The following is a 15,348-nucleotide window of genomic DNA, read 5'->3' as shown; positions in this document are numbered from 1 at the left end:
CAGTGTGTGTATGTATATAAGCACTGTGTAAGCTGTGTTTGAGGATCAGTTCATCCCAGAGCAGTTCAATACGATTTAGGTGTGGTGACCGGGAAGGCTAGTCCATGATAACACTCCTGCCAACTGCTGCAGAAGTATGGAATGGGAGCCATTTTAGTTCAGTTTTCCTTTTACTTTCTTAATAAGTCTCCGATTTTTCCCTGCTCCAAAACAACCCCAACTTATTAAGCTTCCACCTTCATGTTTTACTGTGGTGGTCATGCAGTCTGCTAATATCTTCTCTACTGTTGTCCATCTCACAGAAGTTCTTCTGTTAAAAATGTAGTCAAATTTGGTCTCATCTGTCCACAGATCAGGTCTTTTACCAAGTTTGTTGCATATAAACAGAAGGAACATACATGTATCTTAAAAACAAGAAACGACTTTGTACTTCTTTTAAATCCAGATATTGTCCAGGAGGTGACGAGTTATTGTTATTGTATTGTTTAAGCGATGGTTACAGCATCTCACATTTAAATGAATACCAATTCATTTTGAAAGGAAATGAAATTTTTGTGGTTTTGTAATGTGGAAAACATTTACACACATCAACCGCTCAGGTCAAATACACCACAAGTCGTGAGAAATAACATGCATTCTTAATCGCCACATCTGTGCCTCCATATACTCTATACAAAACTCCCTTCTTCTTTCTCTCTCTCTCTCTCTCTCTCTCTCTCTCTCTCTCTTGCCCTCTGCATAGTTGTAGAAGCTGGTTATAAATATGTGCATCCTGTTTACAGCAGACATTTCTACAACTTTCACTTCCTTTACTGAGACACCGGAAATAGGTGTACTGTTCCTTTAATAGTCATTTAACTCTGTTATATGATGCTGAGTTGAGCTTTTCAGCTCTCAGTTCTCAGTCCTGCAGAATAACTGTGCAGACATGGGATGAGATGAGGAAGACAAAGGGACACATGGTACTCAACAGACAAATTAAGGGTAAGGGTTTCTTTTTTCTTCATTGTTGTCTCTAATGCCGTAATGCAAGGTGCTAGAGTAAGGTATAAAGTATTAAGCAAATTCATAAAGACTTAAAATATATAAATACATAAATAAAACAAATGTGAAAACAGATGCTGCTCAAATCAATTAGTTTGTTACTTCAAATAAAATGTATTAACATCTTGAATTATACAGTACGCTACTTATTCTGAATTATGTGTTATTATTACAAGACCCTACTTGTGTGTTTATTAAACAGAATGGACCTGAATACTTTAAATTAGACGTAGAATGCATTTTAAAGATGCAATTTACTGCCAAAAACATGAAACACAAAACACAGTAAACGTTTTTGTATTTTTTAATATAATAGTTTCAGCTGTAAAAGAACTGCTTAATGCAGATAATGCAGGCATGTTCATAAAATTTTGCAAAAAAATTAAATTGAAATCTAAAGAAATGTGAAATATTTGTGTATTGCTGAATGGTGTGAATGTAAAACTCAAGTTTGAAACTTGACATGAACAAATATTGAACAGAAACAAATTTGTAGTAAGAACCAATAAAAGTATGTCAGTTCATGTCTTTTCAGTAGCAAAATCTGCATTTCAGCATGAATCTGCATTTTATAATGTATCCAGTAAATTTGTTACATAGAAAATGAAATGACTGCCTGTGCCTTTAATCATTCACGCCGGGGTCAAATGCAAACACGAACACAAAGATACATCCTTTTGACATTAAAGTTGCTCATCTGTGAGTCTGATTAAAATGTCTAATCAATCACGCATTTCCTTTAATTAATCAAAATGCGTGGACGTGTGTAACTGAGCAACTAGCAGATAAAATTTAATTAAAAAAGGTGTGCTGATAGGTGGTTTTTGATTATATTAATCTATGTTGTGTCTTTAAATCAAATCAAATCAAGTTTTGGTTGCTGTACCAGTCTGTCTGAACCAGTCTCGCCTTACAGTCTTGGTGTCTTAATATATAAATAAATAAATATATATATATATATATATATATATATATATATATATATATATATATATATATATATATATATATATATAATGCATATTTACTGAGCACAGACACTGAACTGTACATTTTGATCTATGTTTAAAAAACTGTACTGTACATTATTAATGCTGTTTACATGCGTGTCATTTGCACTACTATGCTACTTTGTTTGTACCTCATTCTCAAATTGCTTCTTCGCACAATTTGTTCTAAAGTCACCTGAAGCTCACTGGGCATTTTTACAGTATTTCTTTACACAATGACCATCAATAATTGCGCACTGTGCTTTCCAGTGGTTTCTATTCACCTACTCACTACTGCATACCTGCACTTAATATATTACTATGTAACATAATATACTCCATATAATAACAATTTAGGCTCTGTACTATGCACAATGACAATAAAGTGGAATCTAATCTAATCTAATAGTAACAATAATAATAATAGATTTTATTTAAATGCGCCTTATAAAACACTCAAGGACACCGCAAGTAGAGTAAAATCATAAAAGCAAACAAACAACAGCTATTTAACTGTTAAAATTAATCAGATAAAGTTCATCTAAACACTTTTGAGGCATAATTTAAAAGTGGTCAGACAGTCACTTTCTAGTACTGATTGTGGAAGAGAATTCCAAGAGTAAGAAAAGGAGCAGCCCAGTTAAATGCCCTAAACCCATAGTGACTAAACAGACAGAAGGTACAGTGAGGGAAACAGATGAGGAAGATCTGAGAGTGCACGTTGGGGTGTAGGTATGAAGCAAGACAGAGAAATGAGGGTGCAAGATTATAAAGAGCTTTGAAAAGTGAGAAGCAGAATCTTGTATTTGATATTTGACAGGAAGCCATTGTAGATGATAAAGAACAGTGGACATATGATTGATTTAGGAGGTTCTGGTAATTAAACGGGCAGTTCTGGACCAATTGAAGTGTAGGATGTTGGTTAATGGTAGTACTTGAAAAGCCATTTGTACAGCCCAGTAACCATCTTTTACTTTGCAGGACAAGATGTAATAATACAATATTATAAATAATAAAATAAAATTTGACACAGAATAGCCTTTATTTGTCACGTATACATTACAGCACAGTGAAATTTTGTTCTTTGTATATCCCAGCTTACCCTTGCTTGAAAGCTGGGGTCAGAGCGCAGGGTTGGCCATGATACAGCGCCCCTGGAGCACAGAGGGTTAAGGGCCTTGCTCAAGGTCCCAAGAGTGGCAGCTTGGCGATACTGAACCCCCGACCTTCCAATCAGTAATCCAGCGCCTTAACCACTGGAGCTACCACAATGACACACAATGTTATAAAAAGAAAATTATTTCATACAAATTCACCTCTGGGATCTGTGAACTGTTGAAAATAAGCTTATATATAAAATTTTTATTTTGGGGCCACATTGTAAGAGTCTCAATGTATACACTAAACAGTAGTTCCACAGGATCTACAGTAAAAACTCTTACAGATGGATTACAGGAGTATGTCTTGTGTAAACACGTGTATATTAGATTCAGTTTTGGCTTGGGTTAGTAGGTTTTCTAGTTTGACTGGACAACAATTCGACTGGACATCAATGTAAAGTGTGTGTATATTTCTACATAGAAACTGTCCACCTACAGATTACAGTTTAATCACATTAATACTGAACGTATGGTTTTCTTGGGTCGGGATTTTATGCCAGAAATGTAAAAAGTGTGGAAAATAGAATTTGACTGTGTACACTTGTGTCTGTACATGTGACAGGTCGATATACATTATTACTGGTAATCACATTATTGTTATCAGTTTATATGTAACTACATAAGATTTAGAGAGATTAGAGAGAAAGGACAGAAGGACTGTTTCCTTTCTGACTGATTAACTTTTGTTAATCTTATACATGAGACATGAGTTGTGTGCTAAAATCAACCATGGCTTGCCTACTGTGGTATGTACAATATTTTTACAGAAAATATAGTGGGTTACTAAACTCTACATACCATCTGCTAAAATTGCAGCTTATTGCACCATTAGAAATGACACCAAGATCATATCATGTCAAATCCTAAAATATCTTGATTGTGACATAGCATTCAATGAAATTCAAGTGAAAAACAAGTCAGTTTTTTAACAGAAAAAACGCACATAGTAACCTGGTTATGCACATCACTTACCTTTTACTTTTAAAACTTTTAATATGTATTATTTTTAGCTAAGAGTTTGCCTGATTTGGCAATTTTATTTATGTAATTTAGCCAAATATATGTCTTTTAATTATTACAAACTGTTCTAAGTTTCTAACTTATTGAAAGCTGTCGGGTATTTTACTTAGGCTTGAGTGTCCTAGAGAAATTAGCATTTTCATCAATTCCTTTACTTCTTGAAGACGGTCCTCAGGAAATTCCTTATTTAAATTGATACCTTTTAACAATGAGAGGCAGCATATTGTTCGATTTTTGCATAACCGTACATGTTTGTTACAATTTTAACAATTTATTGAAATGACAAACTCATATAGAAGTAGTAACATTTTATTCACTTTGTTAACGTTCTTCTACCTCTGACTTTCTCAGGATAAATGGAGTGAGTGAGTGTGTGATGCCCTGAGCACCATGATGAACTCCGTGGACCAAATTGATCAGGAGAAGCTTATTATGTACATCACCCTGCCATTGTCCTCCATCATCATCCTCACCAACCTGCTCATCATCGTGAGCATAGCCTGCAACAAGCAACTCTATGACACCCCCAACTACCTTTTCCTGAGCCTGCTGGTGGCAGATCTCTGCACAGGCCTTGCTCTACCCTTCATCCCTCGCATGGGGCTAAATCAAACGCTTCACTTTGGGACCTGCCTGCTTGTACACATCTTTCCCAATTTCCTCTTCCTGTCTTTCCTCTTCAACCTGGTGATGGTGCACTATGAGCGGTATCTGTGCATCGTCCATCCGCTGCACTACAGCCAGTTTTGGGTACACCGCTGCTTCCCTGCTGCACTTTTAACTGTATGGATTCCTCCTCTTCTCTATGCTAGTTTACCCGCCTTTGGATGGAACAAATGGACAGAGAAACCACATAACCAGAGCGAATTAACAGAAAGTGGACATAACTTTTCAGAAAGCTCACCTGATAAGGAAAATTATTGCTCCTACAAACAGATTTTTCCAGATACATTTATCTACTTGGAAGTCTACGGTATACTCCTGCCTGCCATCTTCTCCATCCTGGCTATGACTGGCCGAGTTCTCTGGATTACTAGAAAGCAACTGCGTGACATTTGTAAGCTTAGCCGTTCGGTAGAGCGCAGCACGGCCTCGGAGCAGGAACATCGCCTAAATCTACGCTACGCAAAGTGCGTCACTGCTGTCTCGCTCATCTTCCTGGTCTGCTGGATGCCCTACATCATCTACCTGCATATTTCTGTCATGTTGCTCAGAGAAAACAGTGAGAGAAACCCCTCCCTCAATATCATCCTCTCATGCACGGGAATCGGCAGCATGGCCATTATACCCATCATCCTCAGCCTAGCTAACAGGCAGTACACTCAACCTGCACGCAAACTACTGATGAAATTCAGGACTCGCTGCTCTAGAATACAGGACCTGAGAGATCCTCCCTGAAAGGTTTCTTCGTCTGGCAGGAATAGGACCCTGCCCTTGTGAATGTGTAGGAGGTGGATTTTGGCAGCTAGAACTGTTTGATTTCCTTGAAAGTTTATGAAGTAGCTAGTGTGATCACTTTTTTTTTTGTTTTTTTTCTGCATTCCAGTACTGTTTCAATTTTCCCTTTGTTGAAAACTTTTTACTTCCTAATAGGATTTGACCTTAATGGTCTCCATTCATGATCTAATAGGTTTAATGATTAGCATTAGCGTTTAATTATTTATTTAATTAACTTGATACTACCTAGAACTTAGTGTACCGTTATTACCATAACATTTTTTTTAAACCATAAAACCTTTATTGACACATGGTTGACATATACACTATTTCTCCAAAAGTATTGGGACACCTCAACTTTCCTGCTATATGTAGTTATTCCACAAAGCTGGAGGCACTCAGTTGTACAGTTGTCTTTATTTAAATGCTATAATAAAATTTTGCATTTACTTGAACTTGGAAACCCAAACCTGTTCCAGCATGGCAATGCCCCTGTGCACAAAGTGAGCTTCTTAAAGATATGGTTTACATGCTTTGGAGAGGAAGATCTTGAGTAGCCTGCTATAGATCTATAATCTTATCCCTACTGAACACCTTTGGGATAAATATGAGCGCTGACTCCAACCGAGGCCTCCTCACCTACATCAGTACCTGCATTTCGTATAACCCTTGTGGCTGATCAAGACAAATATCCATGAACACACCTTAAAATCTAGCGGGACATCTTCCCAGAAGAGTGGAGGGAATCATAAGAGCAAATTGGGACTAAATGTGGACTGTGATGCTAAAAAACCATATATCGTATTTATGACCAGGTGACCCAATACTTTTGGAAATATAGTGTATGTTGGAATATGGCACTCACTGATTTCCCACAAGTTTCTTGAAAACTCATACAATCATGTGGAAAACACTAAAAACAATATTAACCGTGACACCGCATTACACAACAAAATAAACTGTTTTCCAGTTGCTTTGGAGCGTTTCACAGATCAGAAATCAAATTCTTAAAACTTGTTCAACCTCAAAATCATTTAGTCACTTGTGCACGTCATTAAAACAATTTCTTGCTGCTTCTTTTTTATCGTGTTATTTATGTATGTACTTTTGAGAGTTACCAACAGCTGAAACCAAATTCCTTGTGTGTGTGTGTGTCAACACACTTGGCCAATATACCTGATTCTGATTCTTTGAACAAATTGCAAAAGCTTTGGTACATTCATTTACAGTTTTTCTCAGTTGCATTGGAGCATGTCTTGAATTATCCTTAATATTTGCAAACCAGTAAGTGCATTTCTTAAAACAATGTGTACAAACAGCACAAAACATTGCATTTTTTGCAAAAGCCTGTACCTTTCTCCAAATTCTAAGTTCATCTCTCAAAAGTAAATATTTGTGTCAATTTACATGTCATTCCCATCAGAATGAAAAGTCCCTTTGTCATTGTTCACAAACAGAATCATCAAAATGTTTAGTAATGTTTCAGTTTGACGCTGCACAGTTTCTGGATTTCTTGATATAAACTTTGGTTTTGGTCATAGTGACTAAAAAAGTACAAAATTTGACTTTCTGTTTGGCATCTATGAATTTCCGCAGCACAAATTCATTTATCTGATTGCATCAAATACAAGTGTTCATTTCTTAGTTGTTCATCCATTTTCAGAATTTATAATTATTTGTTTTGCCCTGTCTGTATTTACTCTCCAAATAAAGGTTCACAAGATTCACCTTTGACCTGTTTTAGAGAACTAGTTGATCATTGGTTGATGAGATTTTTCATTGGGAGTGATGAGGATGGACAGGATTAGAAATGAGTTTATTAGAGGGACAGCGCATGTAGGACGTTTTGGAGACAAGGTAAGGGAGTTGAGATTGAGATTTGTTGAGGACATGTGAAGAGGAGGGACATGGGGTATATCTGTAGGAGAATGCTGAGGATGGAACCACCAGGAAGGAGGAAAAGAGGAAGACCAAGGAGGAGGATGTAGTGGACAGGGGGGGTATGGAGACGGATGATCCGCTGTGGCGATTCCTAATGGGAGAAGCCAAAAGAAGAAAAGTAAGAGTTGATTTTTGGTTGATCTGCTGCCATACACTTTCATTTATTAGTGACATTCAAGATTCATCTGCCCAATTCATCAATTCATGTCACATTTACAATAACTGGTTTAATCATTTTGCCTTCAATGACGTATACAATGAACTGATGCTGAGATGTTTTGAAAGTTAAAACTATTCAGGTGAAACCAGTATAATATATTTTGATCAACATGAACATAAACAACTGATAATGTAGGAAACAGCAGACACTGGTACACAATCCATTAAATTAATGTACAAAAGCATTTACAATTTGATCAAAGCAACAAAAATTGTTCTTATGATGAGCACAAATGACTAAATGATGTGGAGGTTGAACAAGTAGTTTGGAGAATTTTATTCCTGATCTGAGAAACGCTCCAAAGCAACCGAGAAAAACTGTAATTAATTGTGACAGGAGTCACATGGCCAATTGTCTTTCTCCGAAGTTTATTCAGCGAACAAAGTATGTATACCACAACTGAATCATTCAAAATGATTTGCTAAGGCAGCCATCCTCTGTGCTGTTTCGTGTTGTCCAAATTGACCACCTCTTTAACCATCAGGAACATTCTGCTGAACTGTCTGTGGTTATAGAAGATGTCACACTGTGTCCAGAACATTAAACAGATAAATGAATGGATACTTGTATGTGATCCAATTTGAATCAGGTTCCTCTCAAGATGTATTTATTATATTGTCTCTGGCTGTTTTTCCTCATCATTGGCTTGCATATTGCTGATAAACATCGAGGCAAATATATGAATTTAAAATACATACTATAAAATTCTGTAAAGTTTTGGGACAATGTCGATTTTTTAAGTTCTATACAAATAAAATGTAATGATCTGAATTGATCATGATTTTAAATAAAAAATAAACCTTTTCAAGTCATTAAGTAAGTGATTTTTGCTGATCTTTTTTAACTAAAAATACTGTACTAGTAAAGGTTACTTAAACTTTTTACAATTGTATTGTCACCAGCACAGAACCATTGCCTTTGGCCATATGAAACCCAGTATACATGACTTCACTGTGCATGTAGAATATGTGATACAAGTTTCACTAATCATTGCATGTCATGGAAACTTCAATTTGTGTAAAAATCTGTGTAAAAGGAACTGTGGGTGAGACATGTGTGGGAAATTGTACGTTTCAGACACACACTGCTTAGTTTCAACTTCCCCTGATCATGAGAACGGCTTTTCTCAGAAACACTTCTGATGAAATCTGCGAACGTCAGACGCAGCGATAGTTTGTGTGAATCTTGTTTTGTTTGTGAACCCAGATGAAAAGCCAGGAACAGAACAGAAAGAGAGATGATGCTTTTAATGTAAACAAATTTCACTTTGACAAATGATAGTGCCCTAATGTTTTCTGCTTTTTAATAGCATGAGTATGCCAAATGACCAAATACAGCTCTTCTGTATCTACTATTAAACATTCCAACTCCGACTTTTGAGCTTCTCATTTGTATTTGAACATGAAGACATTGTTTGTATTTTTTTGGCCTGATGAAACATTTCAGTAGCGACTTTTCCTGTTAAGGTGAGATTAGATCATGAGGTTTAAGAAAACCGCCCCCCACCCACCCAACCTCCCACACACACACAGTCTGACTTACAAAAATACACACACCTAGACATTATGACACACGCAGAGATTCCCTTTACATTACTCAATGTAAATATTTTTCCTTTTTCTTGCCCCATGACACACAATATCACACTGTTCCATCATATGGTATTAAGAAACCGTACAAAATTAACCATTACATATAAAATGCACTTTATAATTCTTAAAAACTGATGACTTATAGTTCCAGATAGAATAATAATGATATGCAGCAGTTTGTGTGTGTAATGAAATAAATGTTGAGCGTTAAACACTGCGCATACTGTGAGAAACTTGAAAATTGTTATTTGTAGTGGATAAAAATAAGTGTGGGGAAATAACTATTGAGGAATGTGTCTGGATCGTTAGGATTTCTTGAGTTTGGATATGAGTAATGAATCCTCACTTTTACTTGTCAGTAAAGTGGTTACTAATTCGCAAACCCACAAACCAAGAAAAAACCTTGAAAAGGAACCAGACTCCAAAGAAAATTGTAAAATTCCATCCATCACACACTCACATCAACTGAGTTATTTAACAGACTGTATGTGATGAATGTATAGTTTTATTAATGTCTGTACTTTGAGAGTCACAAACAGCTGGAACCGAATTCCTTGTGTGTGTGTCAACACACTTGGCCAATAAACCTGATTCTTATTCTGATGTGTTTTCACCACAATTTTCTACACAGGAAAAATCATAAAATGGCATCAAAGAGCTAAAAAAAACCCGGCTAATTTAAATGGACTTTTGCTACTATTTTTTTATTGATTGGTGTTGCTGAGACAAGCAAGGTTTCTCAAGATGATTTTGTAAAGATTGGCACTAAAGTTAGGGATTAACCAATTTGGCTGATTTGATGATCTGACATTACAGGATCATCAGTTTCCATTATCTCTTTTCTGCTTATGCTTACATTTATCAGTACATAACATATTTCCTCTAATGCACTTACACAACACACCTGTTTACCTGAGAAAACAAAAAGTCTACATAATAAGCTATGTTTTTCTCTCAGACTTGTTTCCTCTCCTCCTTCCTCTCTATAACTGGGCACCACTCGTTGCTATTGAGAATGGTTCCACATGAACAGCCTAAAGATCCATGAGGTTACTGTGGAGGGTTAAACTCAAGAACCATGAAGATTTGGACTGTTATTAAAAGTAAACAATGGCTACAATGGCGTATGGCTTCGATTGCCATGAACAGTTTTTGCATTGGAGTCTCCACCAGTGAAAAATCAATAAACTCAACAACGATGGAACTATAATGAAGTGACATTCGGTGTCACCCAGATGAGGATGGGGTCCCTTTTGTGTCTGGCTCCTCTCAAGGTTTCTTAAGGACAAATGTGTATTGTTAAAAGTGCTTTACAAATAAAATAGTATTGAATTGGTACATTTACGGATCTTTAATTGCTTATTGTTTGAGAATTGTTTGTAAATGTTCATTTTTTTTGGTGTATGATACAGACAGGTAGGTGGCGCAGTTGGTGCTAGCGAGCGTTTGATAGAGAAAGTTACTGTTAAATGATAAAAACTGCTTGTGAATGTTGGTGATTGGTGGCGAATGGAGGTTTTTGATAGAAAATACTGGAAACTGTTAGTGTAGGTGGTGTTTCATTGAGAATATGAATAAAGATATTGGTGGTGTTTCCTGGTGAATATTGTGAAAGCTAGTGCTTGATGTAGCTTTTCTGAGCACTGAAATGTGTATCTTCATGTTGGAAACAATGGAGAATCGTTCATTAAGGGGCTTTTGGATGGAGCTGGGAAGCTTGTGTGTGGTAATATCTACATACAAGTGTGTTTCATTGCGTTCAAATAAATGTGTGTGTGTTTATACATTGAGATAAGGACAATTTATTTTTGTAGGCTTCCATTAGAGAACAGCTCTCACTGCTAATAGCTTTAGTTTAAACACAGACAACTTAGTCATCCTGGGACTCAAATTCAAAGGAAAAAACATAGGGCTTACAGTCTGCAGAAAAATTCTTGACTGATCTGAATTGCATGAAGATCACTGAGGAATCGATAAGACTGAGTAACATATTTAAATAATACTAGTTTAATTTTATTTCTTTATTAGCATGAGGATGCTAGTTACCATAGGGAGAAAGAAATGTTGGTGTGGTCTGACTTAAAGGGGACAAAACATTGTAACTCAAATATATGACAAAGAATTTTTAACATTACTGTACATCTATTAGTCCAACACAACCCTGGACACAATACAAAACATATCATTGCAGAAAAAATTTAAAAAATAAGAAGACAACGATTTGTCCTTTCTACTTCTTTAATCCTCCATGCCAAGGAAGAGAAGCTTGCAACTAAACGGTCTAAGTGAGATTAATACAATTTTTCCATTTATTTTTCAGCCACTTGAGAGGTTGTTTTTCCATAGGGCAGATAAGGACATACAGATGGCCACCATACTGCTCACATTTCCTGTTCTGGCTCTGGTTAAGGACAAACCAGTCTAATCTTATACATCATGTCTGATTTTCCCACTTTTTTTGTGGCTATTTCCGTGCCAGGCAGGTACAGAATAAAAAAAACGAAACAAAACAGAGACATTATCTAAGCAACAAAATAATTTGGATTTACTGAAGAACATTACCATTTATTACATCTGCGGATTCAAATATAGCTCACGCTACATAAAACACATTGTAATTTATGACAGCCAGAGGTAGTAGGATGCGACCGCTAAGTAAAATTTATGAAGGACTTTCCAGGAATTGTTCTCTGAACAGACAGGATGGTTAAGGACACAGGCAGCGCAACAGCAATAAATTCAGGAATATGTAAGCAACGTCTACACATGGAAAACAGAGCAACGACAAAACAAACTAGGAGCTACAACATGCATAAAAAAACAAAACAGTTATGAGGTGCAAATAAGCACAATGAACTCAAATGACACACAAGAAAACCTACAAAAAAGAGGTGTGTGTAGACACTGTATGGCATAAAGAGATGGTGAAATTCTTCTCTTAATTTAGAAAAGTATAAACATATTATTAGTATCTCTCTCACCGAGGAAACAACAAATGTGAAAGAAACATTAGCTGAAGCTCACTATCAAAAGCATTATTCTCATGGTACGTAAGTGTGGAAGTGGGAAGCGGTAGCTCAGTGGTTAAGACTCGGAGAAGGTTGGAGGTTCAAGTACCAGCACTGCAAAACTAACATTGTTGGGCCATTGAGCAATTCCCTTAACTCTCTTTGTTCCATGGCTGCTGTATCATGTCTGACCCCAGCTTCCAACCAAGCTGGGATTTGTGAAGAAAGAATTTTGTTGTGCTGTAATGCATGACATGTAAAAGCACCTTTTATTTTAATTCCTAATCTATCAGAAAACTAGCAGGGTAATAACTGGTCACGTTATAATTATATATAATATACAATTCAAGCACATTGGACTAAATGTGTCAATCGATTTCCATACTTGAATATTGATATTTTTCTGAAAAGATGATGCCAAATGTCAGAGAAACATGTTCAAATCCAAAACCATTCAATTCAATGCATTTCAATTCAATTCAATTTTATTTTATTTACATCACTTTTAAGAATAGACTGTGCATGTCAAATTTAAATTCATACATTTCTATACATTTTTCTCTAATGGGCAAACCAGAGAAGATTATGATGAGGATAAACTTTCTGAGGCATTTATATTGAAGGCGTTTAGCAGGTGCTCTTATCCAGAGAGGTGGTGGACTGTAACAAAGTAAATGTAGATAGTTACTGTACTTAAGTATCTTTTTCATGTATCTGTACTTTACTGAATTATTTCCATTTGGGGAGACTTTACTACATTTTAAAGTCAAATCTCTCAATTTTTACTAAACTACATTTTGCGAAAACATTTTCATTTCTAAGTGAATAAAAACTTAACTGTTCAATTACGCAGCAATCCACCAATCAGGGTCGAGCACACGCTCTGTTTCAAACTTGTTTTGATTGGCGCTTGGTTTATCTACTGATCACCAACATTCAGTTTAACAGCAAGCAGAACATTTAGAGAATAATAAATGATGGAAGAATTTCCTGACTTAAACTCGCCACAACACCTGTGGCCTGATTTGTGCGATTAATTTTTTTAAGTTGAAAAAAAAAGAATTTTACTTAAAAGAAGGTTTTTGGGCTCATGATAATTGTAATAGATATTAATCAGTGTTTGACTTATTAATCTCATTTTATTAATAGTTTGGTGTATTAAGAGTGGCATTCGAGTCTTTACACATAAACTGAGTTGTTTAAGTAAAGAGTCTTGTGATAAAAATGATAATAGAACATAATAGCTATAATAATTCATCGTACTTTGGATACTTAAGTACATATGAAGGCAAATACTTTTGTACTTTGTGAAAGTTTAAAGTGACACTTTTCTGGAGTAATATTTTACCGATCTGATCCAGAGCAACTTACATTTATCATATTCATACAACTGAGTAGCTATAGGGTTAAGGGCCTTTCTCAGGGGCCCAGAAGCTTGGTGTGACAGAGATTTGAACCTACAACCCTCAGATCTGAAGTCTACTCCCTACACTACCACCTTAGACAGTATTTAAAAGAAAGTTTAGAGGAACCAGACTCTAAAGGGGACCCAGCCTGATCTGGGTGACCGTTCAGGATGTCCATTATGTAGCCTGTTTTATTGAATTTATCAACTTCAACCATACAAAAATAAATTCATTGTCCTTTATGTGTTTCACAGCTTTTCAACTATTTGCAGACATTGGTGGCTGACGCTACACAGGGATTCTTAGAGTTTTTTTGATCACAGTAAGCTCACTGCCTCTCCAGAGGGCTCAGCATTCTACTTGTCCCAGGAGCACCCTTTCTATATCTGACTACCCATTTTAGAGCCCAATCAAATGGCGTTCCTTTTTTCACCCTCAACAAGTAGCTGCTCTCAGCTTTTGTTCATCAGCTTTTCATGACTTTATGGATTTGCAATGCAGTGCCAAAGAATCAGTAGTCCAATTGTAACTATAAATAATTTTCAAAATCCACAGGGAGAATCTGAACGTTTCACCTTCCAGTATCTCCCTGGCATCTGAGAAAACTTTTGCTTATCTGGAAATTTTCCTCAAGTGTACCTCATCAAAACGGAATCTTCCCAGGGCAATGCGAGTTCAGAGATGATGACAGCTTGTACACTGCAGGACCATACCATTAAGTCTAGTCTGAGGGGTGTATTAGTTATTTTCAGAATGTCAACCACTATTCTCCAGTCACAAGCGGGATTCCTTCTGCTTGAGGCCAACGGTATTGCTGAGTGTGAAATCGCTGCTTGATCTTTGGACTGATAGGCCAAGCTCAGGGCCTAGCTGTGCATCTACATGTCCCCTGGTTGAGACGTTTCCTACAAAATGAGGGGATGAGTTTGAGTTTAGCTGATTTTCCATAGAGTGTACAAGTGAGGTCTTCATCAAGGAGATCATCATCAATGGTTCTTGCGAGGAAACTATTTTTTTTTCTCTTAGTGTTTTCCCACCTTGTCCAATTTTCCTGGAGCAACACAATACTATTACTACTACTAATACTATACTACTACTAATTCTAGCTGCATGTTACTAGCTGCTAGGTGCCACAATACAAATTATTGTGTACGGATACAACTTACGAGTTTTTTCTGGGTAAAGAGTGGAAACTGGAGTTGATAAATGTGTGTTTTAACCATACAAGGACCTCTGGACCTCTGGAATGGAATTTGTTAACACTGGACATGAGTAAGCCGACCTCTACATTCCATACTGCACCTCAATACCTAGTGGTCAATAATGCCATTGATTTGATGGTATTGATGACTTTATATTTGTTGTTGGTCTGATTAGTGTCTCAAACCATATGCTTGGTGCTGGTGTGTGTTTGCGTTTGTGACGTTTATGTGGCCTGTGGTGTAACTGAGCTGTGGTGAAGTGTTAAAGTGTGAACGTGTTTAGATACCATTCGTTTCACAGGAAAAAGGAAACAAGTCGATTTTAAGAA

General features: G+C 36.4%; 1 protein-coding gene across 1 annotated transcript; it reads left to right on the top strand.

Moving 5' to 3' along the window:
* Window positions 1–889: 889 nt before the first annotated feature.
* gpbar1 (G protein-coupled bile acid receptor 1) lies at window positions 890–6,031 on the top strand. Its single transcript, XM_046845331.1, has 2 exons — window positions 890–984; window positions 4,565–6,031. The coding sequence occupies exon 2, from the start codon at window positions 4,604–4,606 to the stop codon at window positions 5,609–5,611; it is 1,008 nt and encodes a 335-aa protein (XP_046701287.1). The 5' UTR covers window positions 890–984; window positions 4,565–4,603; the 3' UTR covers window positions 5,612–6,031.
* The last annotated feature ends 9,317 nt before the right edge of the window (window positions 6,032–15,348 follow it).

This window comes from Silurus meridionalis, chromosome 3, assembly GCF_014805685.1.
Source record: "Silurus meridionalis isolate SWU-2019-XX chromosome 3, ASM1480568v1, whole genome shotgun sequence".
Taxonomy (NCBI): domain Eukaryota; kingdom Metazoa; phylum Chordata; class Actinopteri; order Siluriformes; family Siluridae; genus Silurus; species Silurus meridionalis.
Note: the sequence above shows the minus strand (reverse complement) of the source record. Positions and strands in the feature narration are given on the sequence as shown.